At 41.8% G+C, this 23,759-nt stretch overlaps 1 protein-coding gene across 1 annotated transcript; it reads right to left on the reverse strand.

Moving 5' to 3' along the window:
• Positions 1–14,604: 14,604 nt before the first annotated feature.
• PHAX (phosphorylated adaptor for RNA export) lies at positions 14,605–23,532 on the reverse strand. Its single transcript, XM_085042043.1, has 5 exons — positions 23,386–23,532; positions 20,797–21,416; positions 19,352–19,472; positions 17,547–17,630; positions 14,605–16,445 (listed from the first exon to the last, which is right to left on the reverse strand). Exons 1-5 carry the CDS (start codon positions 23,479–23,481, stop codon positions 16,176–16,178), a joined length of 1,191 nt encoding a protein of 396 aa, XP_084898169.1. The 5' UTR covers positions 23,482–23,532; the 3' UTR covers positions 14,605–16,175.
• Between the last annotated feature and the right edge of the window lie 227 nt (positions 23,533–23,759).

Below are 23,759 nucleotides of genomic sequence, written 5' to 3' on the forward strand. Positions count from 1 at the left end.
AAAAAAAAAAAGAGATGTAACATTTCCTATACACATAAAAATTATAATAGCTGAATCTATTAATATCTCATTGTTAAAAAAATAAGAACTTTTTTTGGTTTCAAGAGCAAGACTAGCTTCCATAAAGAAGCAAGTTAATCTCCACTAACCATTGCTGCTGCCAGATTTCCCTTGCCATTTGCTTGCATCTGAGATTTCTTTCTGCTGCTCGTGTGCTTGAATTCTTCCTGCTGGATTGGGCTGAAAAAGGAAGTGAGTAAAGCATGGGTCTTCAAACTGCACCTGGGCTGATGTCAGACCTTGTGAAACTGAATATCAACATTGTTCCTCTTTACTGGGGGCAGCTCTGGCTTGAGGCAGGGCATGTATGGGATAAACCTCCTGTGTCTAGAAGAGCCTGGGAGATCCAGGGCTAAATGCACCAGAGGTCCTTGCCTCAGAGAGTCACAAAGACTGAGAACCAGGAGTGTTTTCTCTCCCTCTGAAACCCAAACCAATATAAAGAGAATGTGATTTTTACCTGTGTGATTCAGCCCTGACACGCCTCTGAAATGCATCGCAAGTCCTTTCCCCAGGGCTTCAAAATGCCACTGCGGCTACAATTTATTTATTTTAATTTTAATTTACTAACTTTGCAGTCAGCATAAATTGTATATATGGGACATGTACACAGCTTGCAGACCCAGCAGACTACACCTTCTGGACTCACCTCTGCTAAATGTGGAAAGTATTTCATTGACTGAGACATTTTTGAATGAAAACCTCCCAATATGCACCACTTAATACCAAAACTTTCCTTTGTTGTCTGATTTAAGGAAAAATCTAGAATCTGGAAAGGTCTGTGGCAAATTTGCATAGATCCTGTAATTCTTAGTAAGTGAGCCATTTTTGCTGTTGCCAAATCTGTATTGCCAAAATAGATTTTTTATATACATGTAGTCATTTGTATGTATACCATATTTACTTTTAAAGTGGAAGAGAATTGCAATGAATACATTCTGCATATGTGTCCATACTCTGATGGTTACCTCAGTGATTCAAATATTCTTCTCCCAAAGAAGAAACAGGCAAATATTTAACTTTATATTACTTGACCTGAGTACTTAGGAGAAAATATTGTCTGTTTCCACCTCTGGGGAATGTTTGCTGAAGAAGAGTCAAAAGAGTGTGTGCTTCAGTCTGTGCTTTTAATAAATGAAAAATGAATAGAAGTGTTTTTCTGCGACAGCCGTAGCAGGAGGAGAGAACATGGGGGTGTGTGCAGCTGTTTAGAAAGAGCAAAATCTGGAGACTCCTCACAGGAGCAGATGGAGTAATAGTAATACTCCTCCCTGGTTTTTGGCTTCAATAATGTGAAAATCATAGCTGTGCGTGCTGCATGGCCCATGTGCTCCTGACTGCTGATCTGTGTAGCAAGAACTTAAGGATGACTACACTGCACTTTGGAGGTTCCCTCATGCAGAACTTGAAGCCTTTCCTAAAGAAATACTTCTAAAATATTAATTTAGCACTATGTCTTATCAGCATTCAAACAGCTATCAATATTGTTTGGGATAAATGAATATATGAAATGAAAATGAAGAAATGAAATACAAAAAATTAAAATCCACAATTCTTTTGTTTGAGACAAAATTGAAACTCTATTTTTAATTTCTGCTGAATCCTTCATAGTGGAAACTTTCTTTGAAAACTATGCTTAGTGTTCTGAGGGACCTCTTTCATGAGGGACCTCTTTCTTCAGGAGAAGCTAAAATAGGATAAATAAGCACATTTGGGATGTGGACACAGAGCATTTGCCTGTGAGAGGCTGCAAGATCGAGGTGTGCAGGGGCAGGGGAAGCACAGCAGGAAGAACAGAAGCAAAGAGAACCATCACAAGAGCTGCACTGCACTGGTGTTCATCATCTAAACCACCACTGCTCAGCTTGCCTTGCTGAGGCAGACCCTGAGCCATGCAGGGATGTGTGTTTGAAGGAATTCACACACAGCGTGGGCGTTGGGTTTTGGCTGAGAACCGCCCAGGGAATTGTCTGCCCGCACTACTGAGCTTCCCACAGGGGAGATGCACTGATATGGCTGTTGACTGTGGTTGAAATCACTCCCCACAGTGATTGCAAAACCCCAGAAGAGAGAGAGAGAGAAGCTGTGGAACGTAAAGGAGAAGCAGGAACTCATAATTACACAGTTCCACATGAAGGTCTGATTAAGCTCACTTTGAAAAAGACCGTGCAAAACTGGAAAAGTTGCATTTCTGCAGAACTGGCTACAAAACAAACTATAAATAAAGGCTCTCCTTGCTAAAGGACCCAGTTGTTAGCATAGATGGCTTATGCTTGTACAGAAGTACTAATTTTTGGTAAAAAAGTTTTTGCCATGAAGTTATAGAGGTACTAACAGTAGTAGTACATGAGAGTGCTTTGTTCTAGCTGGTGATAGGACAACTTTGAATCCCTTTGTAGTTGCATGCTTAGAGAATACATCAATTATTGCCAACCTCTGAGACTTTGTAATTAGTTGTATGAAACTGTCAGCTTTGTTTTCAAAGGCTATTTATATGAATTTGTCAGATTAATCACAACTCAAAGTCTTAGTTAACAGATCCTTGTCCCCTTAGAGGCAGGGTAAAAAAGCAAACCTGTTGTGTGAGTCAGTGCAAAATTAAACATCTTAAAAAAATAAAACACTTCCCCTAAATCTAATCTGGCATATGACAGGTAACAGCAGGCACAGCGAGTTTCGCAGATTCTCTGAGTTAAGGTGTTTGTGTAGCTGATGTGTTCCAGATCTCAAGCACAGCACAGAATTTCAGAAAACCAGATTTTAACAACCTGTTTGGTTCTTGCATACGCTGGTCTCTTGCCAGTCAGAGATCCTCTCTTCTGTTTTTATAGAGATCTGGAGAGTCTGGGGCTTTGAAGGGTTTTAACTTCCACAGCTGCTCCTCTAGAAAATAATTCAGTGCTTTTTCTGGGGTGAAGGTGTCTCACTTCCACTCACCCACATCTGAAAGATTGTCATTATCTACTGTGAAATAATTATTCAGCACAACTATTGGTATTGTATTTGTACCCCAAAAAATAGCAGCTGGGGGGGAAAGCTACCTTCTCCAGTAGGTCTTGGAGGGGAGATGGCCATGGGGTGGGCCCAGAGGGTTTGAGGAAACCCCAAATTTTACACACATGGTACTGCTGGACATGGGGCTGGCCCTCTCCTTCCTCTGCTGTGGTGTCACCTCTGTCACCCCCATGGAGGGAATTCCACGCACCACAATGCAAAAGGGGCAGGGCTGTCCTTGGAGGGAGGGTTCCTGCTGTCCCCAGGCAGGGGACACTCTGGTGTCCCAGCACAGCTCCAGTCCTGCCCACCAGCAAGCCTGGGTCTCTGTAGGGCTGGTGTTCTGTGCCCACAAGCCCAGCCTGCTTCCCTCCCAAGCCCAGGTGAACCTGAAGCCACCTGAAGGCAGCAGAGGGATGGGAAGGGCAGCTGAGGACAGGGCTGCACTCCAGTGTCAGCACCTCCCTCACCTGCGGCCCTGCAGGTCCCATAAATCGTGAGCTGCAGCCAAGGAAACCTGGAGCACACCAGTGCAGTGTCAGCTGTGGAAAGCCTGGTTGCCCTGCCTGTCATGCTGGCTCAGGAATCTCCTGGGAAAGTGGCCCACAGCATGCTGACCTTTGTGGCACCACATAAGAGTTCCCTTGTTCCCTGAGGGCAGAGGGACTCTGTGGTTGCCAGACCCCAGGAATGCTGCAGGACATCCCCTCGGCAGGGACACCCTCAGGCTGTGGGAGCAGATGTTCTCCACACCCCAGACTCTGGAGAAGCTTCTGAAGGAGCTGCACATCCAGCTCGGGCACAGAGGGCTCTTACACACCAAGGAGGAGGACGTCTGCCTCATCGCCTTGCTCGCCTGCCTGACCGACTGCTCCAAACACCCTCTCTGCAGAGCTCTGCTGGCTACTTGGGCCTGCTCACGAAATGGAAGTTCTGTCTTTTGTACAAGCAAGAAAGATGTGGGTCCTCCTGCCTCTGCAAAGCTCTGCTGGCTTGGGCCTGATCACAAAATGGAAGCTGTGATCAGGCTGGAAGCCTTTCACACAGGCAGGAAAGATATGGGTCCTTGGGCCTCTGCAGAGCTCTGCTGTCTTGGATGTGCTCACAAAATGGAAACTCTGTCTTTTGTAAGGGCAAGAAAGATGCAGATCCTCACTCCAGACATGGCAGAGCCCCTGTGCAATCACTGCACGTCTCTGGGGAAGGAGGCCCTGCAGGAGACAGAGACCAGCGCCACTGCTGTGCAGCTGGTGCAGAAACTCCATCCCCACTTGGACAGGGGAAGGAATGCTGACATGGGAGCCCCACAGAGGAGCACCAGGCAATATCAGCTGCCCTTCAGCCCTGTGAGCAGCATTCAGAGCTGGCCCTGCTTCCCTGTGCTCTCCCAGGATGGATTCCAGGCCTTGCGCTGCTTCTTGTGGGGTCTGACCCCAGAGCATCGCCCCTCATCACAGTCACCATCACACCCCTCTGAGGGAACCACTATTTCCAAAGTTCTCCTTTTCTACTTCCTGCTGGTACCTAAAACAGACTACCTCAAACAGAGGCTAAGACAAATCAGGAGTGTAAAAAGCGGACAAATTTATTAGAGGCATTCAAGGTACACTGAGGCAAGCAAAGTCCTCCTCAAAGGGACTACACCCAAAATGGACACTGGGTTACAAGCCCTTCACCTTTTATAAGTTCTGTCCTATTATCATGTTGGCCCCTAATTCTCCCATCACACCCTCAGGCAATGATACTGACCACCCCAGGTCTGCTCCCCCGCTTCCAACATTTTCTACATATTTTTGGCCCCTAGGGTAATAAATATAGCCTTGAATGCCTATCCAGAGAGCTTTGTTTTGTCTAAAGGTGCTGGGAACAGAGGCTTTTAGCACTCTGTAAGAAGCACAGAAGTACACCAAGTTACAGATACATGAAGAGTAAAAAAAAAGAAATTATTAAGGCGTCACTGCGGCAGGCAGGGTGGGAGCTTCAGACAAGGTTTCACAGAACCACAGAATGTTCTGAGTTGGAAGGGACCTGGAAGGATCGTCAGAGTCCAGCTTTTAAGGGAATGGCCCATACAGGGATTGAAGCCACAACCTTGGCATTATCAGCACCAGGAGACCCTCCTGCTGTGTCAGGAGCTGCAGAAAGGACGCCCAGGCTTTCTGAAGTCTTTCTCAGAGAGGAGATCCAAACCCAGCACCAGGGTTAGTCAGCAGTTTATGTCTAAAGGATCACACAGGTGTCATTGAGCCTCAAGGGATTAAGGCTGGAAAACCAACTCTATTTGTAGAAATAAACCAAATTATTTGTTTTGCAGCCCAAAAAGCCAAATGTGTCCTTTGATGATGCCCCAGTGTGGGCAGCAGGGCAGGGGGGATTCTGCCTCTCTGCCCCACTCAGGTGAGACCTCACCTGAGAGTTGCCCCAGCCCTGGGCAGCACAGGAGCTACTGCAATGCACAGTATTGCAGCTACTGCAATACTGCAAAATTGGAGCTACTGCAATGAGCTAAGGGTGATTTTTGAGACCTTCAGTGAAAACACCAAAATCTTAAGTGTATGAACAGTCTGTCTGCTCCTGTAGGAGTTGCTGTGGGTGACGGTGCAAATATAATAAACACCCAGCAGATTTCAGGCGCAGACCTGCCCTTGTATTTAGTTTTATACCAACAGCCTCTTTTATGTGGCTGGAAAGATAAGGAGTGCTGGAGTTTGTTCTAAGGGTGTTGCAGGCATTGGAAACACCAGTTTTCATGCTTTGAGGACACACAGGCGTATAAAGGCATTACAGTTTTGTTAAATGAATCAGCGAGGTACTAATTATGATTTTAAAGTTTGGCATCTTGGTTGTAGAGTTATTTTTTAAAAGTCACATTCATGAGGAAGCCTTGTGCAAATTGTACTGTTTGAGTTAGGAACTGTGATTGCCCCAACATGATTTCTGATATAGAGCACTGACATAAGGAAAATATTGAAAGCCACAAAAAAATTTCAATGCAATTAAGGCTAGTCTTCCTCCCAAGCACAGAAGTAAACTTAATTTCTCAGCTGTGTAATACTATATTACAGTATCCCTCTAGTGGAAATTCAGTATGTGCTTTTTATGAGTTTTCTGTAGATTCAGAATAAGGGAGACTTGCTCAGACTCCTCAAGTTGGTAGTTGAAACCTCTTCCATTTTTAAATGCTGCTTTAGCTGTATCTGTCAAACTGTCCCCAGTCTTGCTTGGCAGAGAAAAAAAATTGGAATTTAAAAACTTGTAGCAGTGTCTTTTCACAGCCCAGCTATTTGTGGCCCTAAATCAGAAGGGATTATGGATCCCCAGAGAACAAGACAAGCACTCAAGTAGCAATTTTAGAAGAAAAATATTTGAGAACAAATACAAGGATTCTCCAAAACTTGAGAAGGAAGTTTCAATATGTATTTGGTTATAGGTTTTTAGATCTGGGCATCATGAATACATACTTGTAACCACTAGTATAGGAGAATTTCAGTTCTGCAAGTTTAAGAGATTTAATGATTTTAACTTTTTAAATTTTTAAGCTATTTTTAATGGTGGCTGTATTTAATTTTGGAATGCTGCTTCTTATTTCTTGAGGAAAATGCACATTACTGGCAGGTTCTTACCTTTTAAATTACCAGTAACATCATTATAAACATTTTTGAGTGCACAGATAATGTGCAGGACAATGTATTCAGAAAGAAGGATCTATACTGGGGTGCAGAGCTTTATTGCACAGATCCTGAGTATTCCAGAAAGACTGAGCTCACCCTATGATTTTCATTAATAACTGCCTTTCACAGAACAATTTTGGTCATAGAATAATTCTTCTTGAAGTTTCCCTACATCCATTATAAACGGTGCAAGAGTGCCCTAAAGTTAACTACAGAAAATAAAAGTTGCTTATTCCCATTTGGCTTCAGTGATTAAAGTAATGTTTTGTGTTTGTGTCTAGTATCCAGCAAGCAAGTTCTCTGGAAAATCAGCTCACTGCCCCAGCATGAATTAAGGAATTCAGGTGAGATAAACCAAGGTCCAGCAATACAAAATCTGAACTTTCACCTCATGGATCACAATTCCTGTGGTGGGGATGGGAGGGAAGAACTTTACCAGTCCCCTCAGCTGCTAAATTAACAAAGCAGTGACTAAAGATAGGGCTATTTGTTTTTTGTTCTGAAACAAGGATTTTTTTTTTAATTTGGTTTGGTTTTTGTTTTAATCTGCAACTGTTTTCAATGAGCCCTGTATGTGTACTTGTAGATTCATGGTCCTGTATTTTATTTCATTTTCTTTTTCTGTCAGATAAGGCTCCAAAAGTAAGAGTTTCACAGTCTGTGAGTGTCTCGTGGAGAATTTGGACCTTAACTTTCACCAAAGTGACACGGTTTCCACTAATTTCCCCAAATCAGCCTCATTTTTGTACTGAGTACACTGAGTGCACATGTGCTTCTTGGTCACTACAAGATATCACATTTAAACTACTAGAAACTACATTTAAAATCACATTACCTTTAGAAATTTCTCTAAGCAGGACAAGGAGAGAATTAGGGTTGTTAAGTCACACCTTCATAAATTTCAGGTCTCCAGCTAATTTTCTACAGGGCCATATTTTTACTTGCATCATTGTAAAACTATTTTATAATAATACACAAAATTATTTTACACTGATCATTGGTTGCCTTGCACATGAAGAATTTTTGGAATCCTAAAGCTTAGTTCCTCGTGGTTTAAGAGATTTAGGTATTAATCCCAAATGGCATCTCACAAAGGGCCAAATTCCATCCAGGGATAAATGACTGCTCATCCATGCCAACTTTAATGTGATCTGCTCTGCTCTGCTGAGGACAGAATTTCACAGAAGGCTCCTATTTGATTCTGTACCCTTTTGCAAAAGTGAGTACCTTATGCATCTCTTGGGCATTATTGAAATGGCAAACAATGTTAAATGCTGCTAAGGGTACTGAAAAACAACTTGAGCTAATATTCTTACTGATAAAAAGCCATTTTGGAATTAGCAGACAGAAGTCTTATCTCATGAATGAAAGGTGCTCTGTCTTGTAGTAGCCTGTGAGTGGGGAAAGCAGCTTTGGATAACAAAGCTTTTTACAGGATAAAGCACTTCCTATATATTCTTATAAAGAAAATAGTGTAATGCAAATAAGGTAATAGCTGAGATATTGATGTACTGGCTACAAAAGAAAACTCCTATGCTTTCCAGCACTCTAAGAATTTGCTCATCATCTTCCAAACTTCTTGAAGGCTCACATAGTAGTTTGCTGGTTCCAAAAGCTTAGAGACATCTGAATAACTATTTCAGGCCTTGTGCCAGAAGTTGCTTGGACATCTTGCAGAGATTACTTAATTCTGAAAATATGTGTGCAGATAGGCGATAGTGGGCCTGCAAGATATCCTCTCCAGAGCTCTGGGCTACAGACCTAAAGCAACAAAATCTGTTTCTTTCTTCCCTACCTTTCCTTTCAGGATGTATCTAATTTTTCTTGCTTGAGATTTCCCCTAAAAATGCCCTGGCAAAATACCACTTCCTCTTGTGTGTACCAATACGGAAGAATATTGTGCGGGAGAAATATGATGTATGAACAACTAAGAAAGAATAAGGAAGTATTTTATTTTTTATTCACCCTGCTTGATAAAAATTCATGCTTTACTTTCAATCAACTGCCAAGTCCAAGTAGAAAAGGACTACCCTACTCACAAATACCTGAATAATATAATTGTTACCTTTATTGATCAATTGACCTATTTATGATAAATCTTTGAACTTGAAAGCAGCATTTGCATTCTATAGGACAGAAAAGTCATTATTCCTTCCTCCTTCCCTGGTAGATTTTGCATAATTACCTGACTGAGCTTTAAAGGTGAAAATTATAGCTCTACAGACAAACATCATAAAACTGCCTTCAAAGAAGTGGCTCAAAGCCACAAAGCAATGCTAGCATGTTATCTTTTTTATTGTCATTATTCTTAAAAGTAAATATTGCTGGTCTCTGATAAGCACATTCATGCTGCACAAACAACCCCACAGCGAGCTCCTTTTGAGAAAAAGCAATTTTCATGACTCTCCTTCTCCAGGAAATGCTTGGGGCAGGGGCAACACTCAGAGGAGGGCAGAGATGACACACTTTGTCAGCATTTTATAAAATTAGTTTTGGATATAACTATAAATAAATATATATAATTTATGTACAATTTTTCTGTCCATGGTGAGGCAAGGGTACAGGTGGGTGCCCCCATTTGTACAATCACAGTGCTAAATAGCAATATTTTGGAAGGAGTTGTGGGCGTGCAGAAATAGCCATGCAACTAGTAAGTAATCTACAGGTGACATTTTTTCACAGTTGCTCTTAAAGGCCTCTTCCCCTCCCCTGAGCAGTGGTGAAATATTTCACTATATTTTCTCTGGTTTCTGCCCAGTGCAAATCAAAGACTTTTAAGTAAAGGAAACTTGTCTCACAGCCTTGTTTCCTGAAGTACAACCAGCTCTGGCCTGCAGTAAATAGATAATTTTTAGGCTTTTGAAAGAGGCTCCTTAAATCCTACTGTGTGGTGGTCTTAATTTAAAAACTAAAAGTTTTATGTGTTGAGCTGTTAACATCTACCTACTTCAACTTGAAATATCAAGGCTCTTGTATCTACTTGCAGTCATTTTTAGGAATTTCTGAACCACACTGAAAGTGTGCTGGTTTAAAAATTGCCTGTAATTACGTCTTCAGAGAAAAATTCTGCTTTTCCCACTTAAACTCATTTCCTCGTAGAAATAAAATAATCTTAATTACTTTATTACTTTATTACTCATATAAAGTAATTTCACAGAGGCAGTTTAGCATCATTATCAGTTCCTGTTTGCTGCTGGAAGGCTTAAGTTTCTCTGCATAAAACTGGCTGCTTCTAAAAGCTCCAGAGAGGCCACAGAAGCATTGTGGGGTTTTCTGTGTGCAGCGCTGGGTGCAGTTTAAGTAGCATATTAAGGTGCTTGAATGCATCCAGAGATGGGCAGCAAAGCTGGTGAAAGGGATGGCAGGAATGTCCTGCAAGGAGCAGCTGAGGACTTTGGGTTTGTCCAGTTTGGAGGGACAACCTCGTGGTTCTCTACAGCTTCCTGAGAGAGGGATGTGGAGAGGGAGCTACTGATCTCCCTGGGATCCAGCAGCAGGGTGGGTAGGAGTGGTTCAAAGCTGCTTCAGAATAGGTTCAGGAACAGGATTGCCAGAGAGGTGATGGATACCCACGGCTGACTGTGCCTTCAAAGGAATTATTTGGACAATGACCTTGGTAAAAGGTTTTAAGTTTTGGTCAGCTCTGGAGGGGTCAGACAGTTGACCTAGGTGGTTTTCGTGGGTCTCTGCCAACAGGAACTACTCCAGTCTAGTCTAGTTTTGTCTAGTCTAGTCAAATTCCCCACTTTTTAAAGAGCTTGTTGGGAGAACCTATTGATTTCATTCTTAGCTATTTCTTGGGCAAGGACTATGGTTTCTTAGATATCATCACAGTGATATATTAATTCCATTAACAACCTCTTTCATGCCTGCCTTAATCTCATCTGTTTAACTCATGTAACTGCTGAGATAACTCAGCATTACTTTATGGCTTGTGCTCACGTGCACACACTCCATTCTCTACAGGATTGCTGTTCAGAGAAAATTGCAGCAGGTCTACATCTCCCTCCCTCTTTTCATTTGTGAAGAGAGTAAACAAAATTGTGGCAGAGAGGAAGGAAGGGAGAGAGGAAAGGAAGGGATGTCCTGAGGGACCAGGGCCTTTGGCAAACAGCTTATCCCATAAATGCTTTTGGACCTATCTACAGGAAACTCCTGGAGGGGTTCACTGGCAGAGCTGGCTGCTGAGCAGAGTGTCCTGAGAGCCAAGGCAGGCAGTCAGGGCAGGAAGAACTCAGGAAAATATATCTTCAGTTTAGGGAATCCTGAAAACCCCTTCTTTCGCCGCTTGCTTGGCATCCTGATCTTTTCATTCTTAAAACTACAGGTTATTGCACTTTACAGCTGTGGTGCTCAGGTGTTCATCTGCTCTGCACTCTTACAGCTAAACTGGGGCATTCAAGCCTGCAAAAGCCTCCGGTTTTTTGAGAGGTCCTGAGGATGTTCTGGCGCAGAAACTCATCTTGAATGCCTTTTGCGGGGGAACATCTGTGTAAGGTAAGAAATTAACCAGTTTGCAGGAAACAGCTCAGAGGAAGAATGTTAAAGTAAAAACCAAATAAAAGCTGACAGGAAAAGGTGTTACATTTTCTCAAAGCATGGAAATGTTGTATCAGTACTAGTAGCATCTTCTGTAGAAAAGAAGGTTGTATCAACCATAGATCTTCATGCACCCTGACAGAAATTCTTCAGGGAGCAACAACAAGGTGCAAGATATATTTTATATATTTTCCAAAGTAAATAGAAATGTTTTTTGGTTTTTGTTTGGGTTTTTTTTTTTTTTTTAGATTTGAGAGTAATTAGGGAAACACAAGAAGATTGGGCTGCTACATAGCTCCTGTGTATCTACACAGACATTCTGATTTTCCACCAAAACCTTCAGTCCTAAATATTTGAGGCTGTGATATTCTTTACTAAGGAGAACATGTCAACATTACGACAACTTATTGTTGTCTTTTAAATTATTTTTCCTTATAAAGAAAATGGTCCACACAACAGCGTGCAATTTTGTATTCCATTTAAACATTACATACTATTCTGTTCCAGTTCGTTTTTTAAGAGGAAAAAGCAGCTCATGAGTTTTCCACATGGAAAAGCAATCACAGCTGCCCAGCATCTGGAAATAGGGGAATGTGTGAGGATATCAGCCACTAAAATTTCCCACGGCATTTATATTTTTCTTTCAGCTCCATGGCAAGCTCTGTCCTGGTGCTCCAAGACAGAATAGTCTTCCAGGATCTATTTCAGCCAGTTCTGCATGCTGAATAAGGACATTCCAGTGGCTGAAAGGGTGTCTGTACAAAACTCATCAGTGGTAACTAAACATCAAATGTAGTATAATTACTGCAAATATCTATACTATAAACTGGGGAAAAAATGGAAAGTGAACACCAATAATCACGTGACAGGACAAACAAAAAATTCAGGTAGCAAACTAAAGTGCAACTTCTGCAGAAAAATGAGAATGCTTTTCAAAGGGATTATGTTGTAAACCAGAATGCTGATATTCTGAGTCAAGAGTAAGTTTTCAATTAATAAAACATTCTTTCTGGGGAAATTTTCAAGATAATAAGCATTTTTTCTGTATATATTAAATGATAAAAAATTGTTGCTTTGCTCTGTTTCTTTGAATAACAAAAAAAAAAAAATCTCTGCTCAAGCAAAAAAAGAAACAAGAACTCCAACAACCCAAAAGGTATTTAGAATAGCTAACTTGTGTGTGGAGTCTCATGTGGTAACTTCAGATACACATTCATGGTTTTTGCCAGTATTTAGGCCTAAATGTTCATGATTCTAGAAATGTATTTGTCTGGACAATATTAAATGTATCACAGCTGAGTGTTCCTCCCACAGCTCGGAAAAAGAAGCATCTATCAGCATTGCAGATGGAGGGATGAGAAACCTTCAAATATGCTATTGGTAAATAAAGCTTTGTTCTGCAAGAACTTCCTAGGTCTGGCAGGTCACAAATAAGATGGGATGCATTAGATCCAAAATCACCAAGAGGCCACAGCTGCTGCAAAGGTGGCCACATGTTTTCCTGCTGCCTGCTGAATCCCAGAGCTGGTCCCAGGAAATTGCAGTCATTGTCTCTGCCACATTCCCAAATCCCTTAAGCAAACTAAGATGCCAAACTCTAAGACTGGATATTCCCAGACCCACAGAAGTGCTGCAGTGGTTCAGAAAAAGGCTTTGATCTCTGAGGTGCTGCTGACCAGTAAGAATTAGGAACAGGAGTGGGGCATCAAGTAAGCCTGTATTCACTGGAGCCATGAATTCTCCTCGGTACATTGAAATAAACATGTATTTTTAAAAAATATAACCTCTGACATTCTCCTCTGAGTCATTGGATGGTCTAAGTTAAGGCGATAAATAATGAGGGTTGTCATACTGAAGTTTTGTGACTGCTACAACCCCAGAATTAAAAAAAAACTCAAGAACTGTGTTTATTACTCAGACTACACCTTCACCTTTACTTTGAAAAAATACAAGGAATTCATCTTCTAAATAACAGGAAATGTCATCATTAACACAATAACACAATCGTCTCCTTTTCCCATCACCTCTACATCTTGAACTGCATCCTTCCACGCTTGCTTGGGAATTTTGGCAAACAGCAGTTAATGAGCCCAGAGGGCGTAAGAACATCTTAATGAGATCATCTTCTTGGAAGAGGAAGGAAAGTCTGTAAAATTGCAATTATACTCAAATGATGCTTTCAAGATCCACTGTAAAACTGAATCATTAATAAATTATTTTTCCAGTGGTACCGAGAATCACTATTTTCTAATTTGAACTTTGGATGTATGGTAGCAAAAGGTCTTTGGTTATAAATTAACTTTATGCTTTCAGACCAAAGCACATTTCCCTCATTTTTTTACCATCTGCTTCAAGCATAACAGAAGTGGCTCATTAATGCCTCTACAGTTCATGGGACAGAGGGTGATGTTTGTACCAGCAGTACAGAATCTTTATTTGCGGCAAATCAACCACATCTGCTCACCACAGAAACCCAAGAGCACAAACCCCAACCCTTGTTCTTGCATTTTTGTCTGCAGGACATCAGCTACCAAAATCTAGACAGATCTGCTCCCAGACAAAACACAGCTCACAGTGGACCACAGGACTCCTCTCTCTGCAAGGATCAGCCCAGGAAAGAGAGGAATTAAGTGGGAGCTGAGGGAAAATCTCAGTCTCAACTGCAGCACTACACAAAAACTGGTGCTGCTTAATGCAACCTGTTTGATACTGAAGTGAATCACTGGTAGAACAAGAGTGAAGACTTTGCTACTCATCTGAACTGGCTTGCTTTTGGGAGGACTCAGTTGAAAGCCACGGAAAATAAAAACCACAAGGTAAGCAAAGCGCACTAATTCAGACACTGGGAGGAAACTGAACCATGGAATCTGCTGAGTTGGAAGGAACCATCCAGTCCAACTCACAGCCCTGCAGACACATCCCAACAATCCCACCCTGTGCATCCCTGAGAGCATTGTCCAAACACCCCATGAACTCTGTCAGGTTTGCTGTTACCACTTCCCTGGCGAGAGCATCCCAGAGCCCCACCACCCTCTGGGGGAAGAACCTTTTCCTGAAAACCTGGTCAGGAGATCTGCCCCTCCTCTTCCCCTTGTGAGGATGCTGAAGACCCCAATGAGGTCTCCCCACAGTCTCCTCTTCCCCAGCTGAACAGATTGAGCACTCAGACCCCAGGCTCACTCTCCAGATCCCTCCCCATCCTCATTGCCCTCTCCAGTAGCTTAATGTCTGTATCCCCCTTTTGTTAAAGACAACATTTTACACATTGTTTCAGTATCCCTTGCCTGGGAAACTAAGGTTGGAAATATTAACATTAAAAAAATACACAGTGCAAATTACATAACGATAAAGAGATTGCTTAAACCAACATTACAATTTGCTGATTCTATCCAGAAAATGGTTAAGACATATCCCCAAGCAGTTTCCAAAACCAGGATCAAATGGTACAATCGCAAAGCAATTAAACAGCACAAAATTCTGTTTCACTGACAGAAGTTACCGGTTTACTGTGAACATCACTGGTTAGGAAAACTAATGAAAAAGTGAGAAATTTCATTATTTCAGCAGAGCAACTATTACCAGCAAAGTCATGCTGCACATCTGATAAGTAACTTTTTAACAACGAGGAGCTCTGACATGAACAGAAAAAAAGCAGAAAAGTCAAACCTCAAATTTAGTAAGGCAGGTAATGGAATGTGCTGCATGTGTAAGAAGTGTTTCTTCAAATGCTGCAGTCCTTTACATGCCAGCTCTTGACAGTACTGAATTGCTCAATCTTACACACTGATTATGTGCTTTAGTGATACACTTCTGAAACTCAAAGGTGAACAAAATTTATGTGCAAAAGCTGGGTTGAGTAGTTGGTCTAGTCACAAAAAGCCACAACTTACTAGTGACAAATATAATTTCAGATATCATTGTATCAGTGTTGCACATGTTCTTCAGCTATCAAAAACAACATTCAACACAAAAATTGTTTTCAACTGAACTAACAAATTACGCAAGAGTCTTCTGCATCAAGTAAAAAAAAATATCCCCAGCGAGAGTCAGCACAGAAAAACTCCAGATCTTCTGCAAGCTGCACGTTATCTCACTGCACACACAAGGAGGACAGAAACAATAACTGCAAGGTTAAGGGTTTATATCTGCATGTAAAGTCTACAAACCCTTGAAGGGAACACAGCTCAGTAAAATCTCACAGCTCTGAAAGCTTTCAGTTATGTTTGTCTTCAAACCAAAAGATCCATGGAACTGAGGTGTGTGTCTTACCATGGAAAACGTTTAGACAGAACAGGTAGGAAGCTCAAGTCACCACAGAAATACAACAGATAGAACTGCTGCAGAAATCTACCATATACATTGCTCAATACTGCTTATTTACAAGGTTGTTGTTGAAAGGTCACTGACCACTAAAATTAAGTTTATTTTGCAAACCAATCTGCTTTTACAGGTCTTAATCCCATAAATACTGCTGTTTTTGTCAATATACTGCCATGTTAAGAATATATGATCTTTTATATCAAGACTAAATTCATACTGTTTTTTTCTGTTCATCTGTAGTAAAGAGCATTGCTCACTTGATGACTTCATGAGCTTCAGCAAATTAAATAAATATTTGGTTAAAACATAGCCTTAATTCCTAAACCTCACATGTTACTAGAAATGCTTCCTAAGGAATGAACATGGTGATGAAGGGCTGCTACCTAGAAATATCTGAACAGTTTCTGAGGACTCAGCAAACAAGTAACAGGACAATTAAAAGTCTTTCATGCTATTAAATTTAGCTAAGAATTACATCCTGTTTTTCACCATCAAGTATTTCCCATGTTTCAAAAACAAGAAGCCATGGGATTACAAGAAAGGCTCATTTAACGTGTTTTATAGAGACTCTGGTATCAAGAATATTAGTAACTAAAAGATTTCCAAATCATGGGCATTATCAATTTCAATAGTATCTTCAGGTTCCATCTTTGCCTCGTGGTGCCCCTCCTGCAGGTCATCCAGGGAAGCCAGAGCCTCATTTGTGTCACTGGCAAAAGTCTCACGAGATGCATCATCATATTCCTGCAGGTTAAGCCCCTTGATGGCCTTTTTCATCTTCTTCCCCAGAACTTGTATCCTCCTCTTCTTGGCAGCTTTTTTGTTTTCATACTCCTTTTGGTTTTCCAGATAGAATATTTCCTTGGAAGAAAACAAGAGAGCAAAAAAAAAAAAAAATTGCATGTTCATTTTACTGGTATTTCCTACAGAAAATGTGAATTTAAAAAAAAAAATTGTTACAAATACTGGTCAACATTTAAGTTAGCTGCTTGTTATTGACAGCAGAAGCATGAAAAAAGACTGCACTTAAGGAAGAGGGGTACAACAGAAAATTTATTTTGTAATAGTGTAAAGTGATCTTGCAACCTTTTTGATTTTTTGTGAGCACTGTAAGTTATGAAAGGATGTTGCGGTTTTATTTTCTTGTTTCTTTTCTTTTTCTCCAACATAAACGATCAGAATGTATGTTGATTTCTTTCTTAATTCCCAGTACCAGACACTAGAAGGGTTTACAGTGACTTGTAGCCACCTACCAGCAAAATAAAAGACTTTTTTTTAAACAAAAACTCTATTGAAGTAGCAAATCCCACAAAAAGAAAAAAGTTGTTGTTTTCTTCACTTAGTAAAACATTTCAGAGAAATAATGTTTACAAGCTTACAAAACTGAATTAGATAGCACCACAGAAGAGGCCAGTGAACAATTCAGATTAGGCTCATTCCATCACCTGATTTAATGAGAAATTTTGCCTGGTGCCACAGCTGGAGCTATACAGAAGAGAAATATTCTATTAAGAGAACTGCATTCAATCCATGCACAATGACAAAGAGCTCCAAAGGCAGAGACACAACATGGATAACTCTGCTGTGAGGAATACAAATATACAAATTAAGGAAAATCTAACATTTACCTCTGTCAGACTCTACAGTCTTGTCTTCCTCAACAAGATTTTGCAACTGGCAACACATTAAAGTGAGTTCTCTCTGCTTAGAGTTAATGGCAATTCGGGTTGCCATTTTAACAATTTTCCAAATTAACAGTTTTTCCAAATTAACAGTTGCCAAATTAACAGTTTTCGGGTGGGTCTTTTATTTTTTGCCTATATGTTGAATGTGAAAGCCTGGTTTCAATGGAATACAGAGTTAAATTTGCTAGAAGTTAGAGAGCTTCAATCATGATATTTCTAGTATGAAAATAAAAAAAACAAACAACAAAATGTACATCTGGACTCTTGGCATTTTTACCTTGATTTGCTCTTCTTTGACACTTGGTGTGTTCTTCAGCAGGTTTAAATAAACTCCCCCAGGTGTTCTTCTCCTGGTGCCATTCTTAATAGGGAGAGAGGAAATTAGGAATAACAAGCTTAATGCTAAGTGTTGATAAAAAAACAGCTTCCAAGGCAACACTCACTGTTGAGACAGAATAAAACCAATTTAAGTTCTGCTGTGTCAAGTATCGCATGAAAATAATCCTGGCTATGTCTTATTTGTAACTGAATTAGTCATAAGAAGATCCACAACCAGCCTGGTAACTTTGGGCATAAAAATTATGAATTTAGAAGAAAAATTCCTTTAGAATATAATTATTGAACTACATGCTAAATCTGATTTTGGTAGTGAAGAACTACTCTCACAGCTATCTGCAACAAGTCATGCACTAGGTTAAAAATTTAGAGCATTCCTAACACATAAGCCCAACAAAATGTCTAAATATGAATTTAATAAAATAATGTTGATCTCAGGTTTTTTTTCAAATTGTGCTCAGAAATACTACAACTTGTCTCTGTCACCTACAGGATTTTGCAAATCTCCTGAAGGCATATGAAACACAGCCTGTACTTTAAAATTTCTCCTCACCACATACTAGATCCAGCAGTTTTCAGTATTTCAATACTGCAGCAGCAGTAGTGCATTGCTAAACATGGAATGGGCTCAGCTTTGAAACCTCTGTAAATTTTAAGTGCTAATTATCATACTATAATCCAATTACAATTTGTTGTATAAAACATTTTACTCCAGTAAAAACTGGATGACACTGTACAAAATGTGATGCTTTCCTGCCAAATAATGTCCTATACAATCTAAAAATTTCAAGAACAGAGAAGGTCAGGTTTTAAGTAGGTTATTGAAATGGAAGATGTTCACATGTGAACATCTTTTTATCGTCTGCTGCTTCATGGTCAAAGTGCCTGATCTGCATCCAAAGCAACCTGTGCCACCAGAACTGCGTCCTTTCCTCTGTAAAACACTTATTAACTTATCTTTCAAGACAACAGAATGCTTCAAACACAACTAGCTAGCTGGAATTTATTGTCTTTTCTTTTTTGAGGGAAGAAGGTGGTGGTGTTTATTTTTTTAATTTATTCTGATTGATTTTTTTAGACTATGTCCCCTTACTTGTTTTTCTCCTCCCATCTACTTCCAAATGATGGAACTTACAAGAAGTAAATTGTAATCAAATGAAAGTATTTCCTGGTTCTCACCCACTGTGTTTTTGCACTGAGGCTCATTATTTAACAAGAACAAAAACACACCAAGAAATGGATAACCTAACTACCAAGTATAGGAGTTTTTTACCACGATTTGTAACAGAAATCATTACCCAATTTTGCTCTGCTGATACACAAGCCAATAGTTCCCTAACAAAGCCAGCAGTTTTCCTTTTGGGAGTTACTCTACAAATGGGATATTGGAAATGCTGGTTTTTATTCAAGCTTGAAAATCCTTCAGTCTCAAGTATGGGAGGGAAAGATCCCAAGGGAAGCCACAGTAACAGGCACAATGTTATCCCTGCAAATCAGACTCCAATCTCAGCACAAGAACCTGGGTGATTTCCAGGTTCATTCCCACCTTATTGTTTGCTCAAGTCCTGCTGGAACGTTACATGAGTGTTTATTAAGGGAGTTTTGTGGCAAGGGAAGGCTGTAAAACTCCAGGAGAACACATCCAGCACGAGGGACTTGCAACAGCACTGTGTAAACATTCTACAAGTAAAAAGTTGTGTTTCCCTCCCTGTTCCTGGCAAACACACAGGATGACATTTTCCTTACCACGATGAACAGTCCACCATTCTGTTCTACTTCAGCTGTTTCCATGAGCAGCTCGATGGCTTTTCTCTTCCCAATTATTTTCACTACTCGAGCAATTAAGTCTTTCTTTGGCTCACATAGTCTGGATGGAGGGGGAAAAAAAAAGGCATTTATTGTCAGGATGATTCTTTGAGTATAACTGACTGTGGAACTTCCACAATGAATAATTCATTCTGTGCTGAAGAGTCTCTGCATTCAAATGTGTTTAAACAGTTTACTGAATCACACTTCAAAACACTGAGCTTCTGAGGGGTATTTTTTTCCCCTAAAGTCTGCATTTTTAAACCTTGTTTCAATGAAAATGCCTTGAGTGCTTATTTTCTTCTATTAATGTGTGAAATATCAAACCAAATATGAAACTGCATAAACCTCTGAAATCAAAATTATAAAAGCTTCTTGTGCATTTAACAGTTAAAATTAACATTTTACATTTAAATCAGGAACTGGAAAAAACTAAAACTGTTGAAGTTCACCTGTATGATGTACCATACAGAGAAACCTACATAACAAAGAAGAAATCAGTTTGCTGATTGATCTATGATAATCTGTAAAAAGCAAACATGAAAAAATAATACACTATAACTAGAACCCTGCTGACACAGCTCAGTGCCACCACTACTACAAACAATTAGAAAAAAGAGCCTTCTGCCCTATTTCAACAAAGCTGTATACAACAAAAAGGAATTTATTTCAAGAGATATGCTCAAAGTTTCCAAACTAATAAATGAGAAATTAGCCAGAACTCTTAACAGCATTACTAAGTGCTTAACTGCTGCAGTACTGCTGGATTCTGAAGCAATACCACATGTAAAAAAACAACTATGAACAATAAATCGAGGTTTTATTTAAACGTCAAGCTAACTGCTAGTAATTCTTCTAAGTCTTATTCCCTATTTAACATAATTTTCCTCCCCTGCAACTGGAAAAGAAGTGTGGCAGTTTGACTCAATCCAAACCACTGCACTTTCTACTGTTATCTACAGTTTCAAAGGCTTAGAACTTAGATCTTCATGGTGACCACAGTATGTGTGCATTTGTGTCCCACTCCAAACAAGCATGGGATTTTTTTTGTCCCTGAAAGAGAAAAAGCCACTGCTAAATCTCTATAATGAGAAACAGTATTTTTCCTTGCCACTGCTCTCAAATAACAAACCATTCCTATGGATCTTTAAATAAATATATAAAATTAAAAGAAACAAACCATATTAACTGGATGTTTCTACAAGATCACCAGCCACAGTGATGCATTTCTGTCCCAGGATTTTGGGAACACACGAGGCACTGATAATTTCTGAGATCTGGTGTGACATCTTACAAATTTAGCAGCAGGGAAGCTTTTCCTCCCCTCTCCTTTCCATCACCCACCAATACTTTGTGAAGTGAAGATGCACCATCATTAAACTCACCGATAAGCAATTTCATCTGCCACCTTTTCCTCTGAATCTTCCTCTGTTATCTCATACCTTCCCTTATATTTCATCTCCTGCCTTTCACCCAGTCTATCTCTCACAGGCCGCTTCCGCTTGAGGAAGCCCTGCCCGTTTTCCTCCTCTGCTGGCAACGTCTTCTTGTCATCTTGCATGTACTCATCCAGCTCTTTGTCTAAAGCCTCTGCCTCCTTCTGCTGGGCTTCCTTCATCAGCTTTTTAGCCAGCAGGTAGTTGTAAGTCTCGGACTGCCTGCTCCTGTCAATAGAACCATCCATGCCCAGAATGCCAAGCTCAGTGGCCACTGCATCCTGGTTCTGCTCCTGGAGCACCGCGCCCCAGATGTTGTTGACCTTCTTGCCACACAGGGCAGTCTGTTTTTGGAGGCTCTGGTTGAACTGGAAGGGCTCAGGTTTGGCAGGGGAGGAGTTGAAGCACTTCTGCCTCTTTCGCTTCCACAGGCAGCTGTCGTCGTCGGAGTCGGAGCCGCTCTCCTCGCTGGAATCCACGCTCTTGGTGGTCCTGTAGGGAACACTGGGAGCAGAGGAGGAGATGCTGCTCTGGAAGGGCCTGCATGAATCACTGCCAGCGTGCAGCTTCTGGGATTAAAGAGCAAATTGAAGCCTGTTAACTTAATCATGAAAATTAGAAGAGTTACCAAGGCATTGATTAGCTAAAATATGTAATTCTGACCCATGTGGCTAAGCAGTCCTCCATGAGCATCTCTTGGGCCATGGCTGACAGGAGCTTTCTCTCAAACTCCTGCATTTTGAGTGCATAAACATGAAGGATAGCATGGCTGACACAGAAACATGTCAGGAGTTGCTTTTCTACTCAAGACAAACTTTGCTGAGTGAAAATTATTACAAGACTGGAAAGGTGGTGAATATTCCCAAATTGGATACAGACACAAGATGCATAGCAGCTCTAAGAAAAGTGAAATACCAAAACAGCCCAGCAGCCTACCAGGTTTGTTTACCAGCAGAGTTAATAATCTCTCTGGAGTCTCAATGAGAAGACCAAATGACCAAAAATAAACCCTCAAACCAAACCCACAAAACTGGGATGTTGCTCAGACAGAGAGTGTTCTGTGATCCTGGCTCAGTGTACATAACCAGCTGGAGACAGCAGGATCTTACAGAAACATCTGGTTTTCCTTTCTTAAACCAACCAGACACCACGGATTAACTATGGCTTATCAATTAAACACCTTCCCCAAAAATTCATCCCACTGATATACAAATACTCAGGAAATGCTTTTACTCATAATTCCAGTTATTCCCTGGCTTCTTATCATAAAATTATACACTGTGCCATGATCTTTAAAATAAGATCTCTTCTTTCACTTCTATGTGAAATGAAAATTCTTTCTTTAGCCTTACTGCTTTCGTCAACATGGGTGCTGTTTCTTCTTTCTCCAAATAGTGAACAGAAAAGAGAAGTATTCAACTTACCATGTTATGAAATACAAACTATTAAGTGCAGTGCAAAAATCCCCAAACCAGCATAAATAAAAGAACACCAAACACTTCTGTAAAAAACTTACTTTATGCTTCATTCCTCAGAACTATATTGCAAAGATCAAAACAACTGGAGAAAGTAAAATTCCTTAGACATACAGTGTAACATTTCACAGCATCAGTGAAATATTTTCCTGTCTGTATGCCACCATGAACACCTCATACCCTCAGTATAAATTTCTTATAGAACAAATTTCTTGTATCCTTTGAGAATCACTGACTGGTTTGGGTTGGGAGTGACTTTAAAGCCCATCCAGTGCCACCCCTGCCCTGGCAGGGACACCTTCCACTGTCCCAGGCTGCTCCAAACCATGTCCAACCTGGCCTTGGATATTTCCAGGGATCCAGGGGCAGCCACAGCTTCTCTGTCACCCTGTGCCAGGGATCAATTTCTTCCTAATACCTGATTTAACCCTGCCCTCTGTCAGTTTTAAACCATTCCCTGTCCCTCCATCCCTTATCAATTATCTCTCTCCATCTTTCCTGCAGCTCCTTCAGGCACACTGAGATCACCCCAAATTTTCTCCTCTGCAGGCTGAACAACCCCAGCTCTCCCAGCAGAGCTGCTCCATCCCTCTGCTCATCCCGAAGTCTCCCCCGGACATTCTCCAGCTCCTTCCTGCGCTGCGAACGGCGGGCTGAAGGCAGCTCCGCAGGTGGCGGGGGGACACAACGGGGACAGCCCGGCAGACAGCGCTGGCATCTCTGTCCAGGCACGGAGACACGCGGGGCTGCAGGGCTGGCCGCGCTCGGCGCTCTCTCGCGTGGTCGCAGCGGCTCGCCCCGCTGTCCCCACCGTGTCCCCATTGTCGCCGCTGTCCCCATTGTTCCCGCGCGCCACGCGCCCGGCGCGGAGCGGAGCGGAGCGGCTCGGCCCCGGCGGCACCGGGAGAAGCCGCAAGCCGAGGGAAAAGCCACCTGCCCCGGGAGAAGCCCCCGGCCCGGGAAGGAGCGCTCCCCGCCGGGAAAAGCCCCTCCGGCGCGGCCGCCGCGTCCCCCATTCCCCCGGCCGGCGCTCCGGCAGCGCTCCGGCCGCTGCCCGCCTCACCTGCCCGGGGGAGCCGGCGCCGGGCATGTCCGAGTCGGAGCCGGAGAGCTCGCCGTCCTCCACGTCGCCGTCCATGTCCCGCGGCTCCTGCGCCATGTCCCGGCGGAAGGGCGGAGCGGCGGCGGGGCGGGAGAGCGCGTCCGTCCGGGGCGGGGAAGCTGCGGGGCCGCGGCTCCTCCTTCCCGGCTGTTTGCCCGTGGAGTGGCTCTGAGGGAGAAAAGCGGGTGTAATCGGCATTATATGAGTCCTACGCGGCTGGGTTGCCTTGGGCAGGGTGCTGCGTGGGCTGAGGGCTCGCTGTGCTTTAGGCCTGGTGAGGTCTGGTCAGTTCGTGCTCATCAGTGGCACAGGCAGCAGATGCATGCCGTTGTCAG

Source organism: Lichenostomus cassidix, chromosome Z (genome assembly GCF_008360975.1).
Source record: "Lichenostomus cassidix isolate B80296 chromosome Z, HeHo_3.0, whole genome shotgun sequence".
Classification (NCBI taxonomy): domain Eukaryota; kingdom Metazoa; phylum Chordata; class Aves; order Passeriformes; family Meliphagidae; genus Lichenostomus; species Lichenostomus cassidix.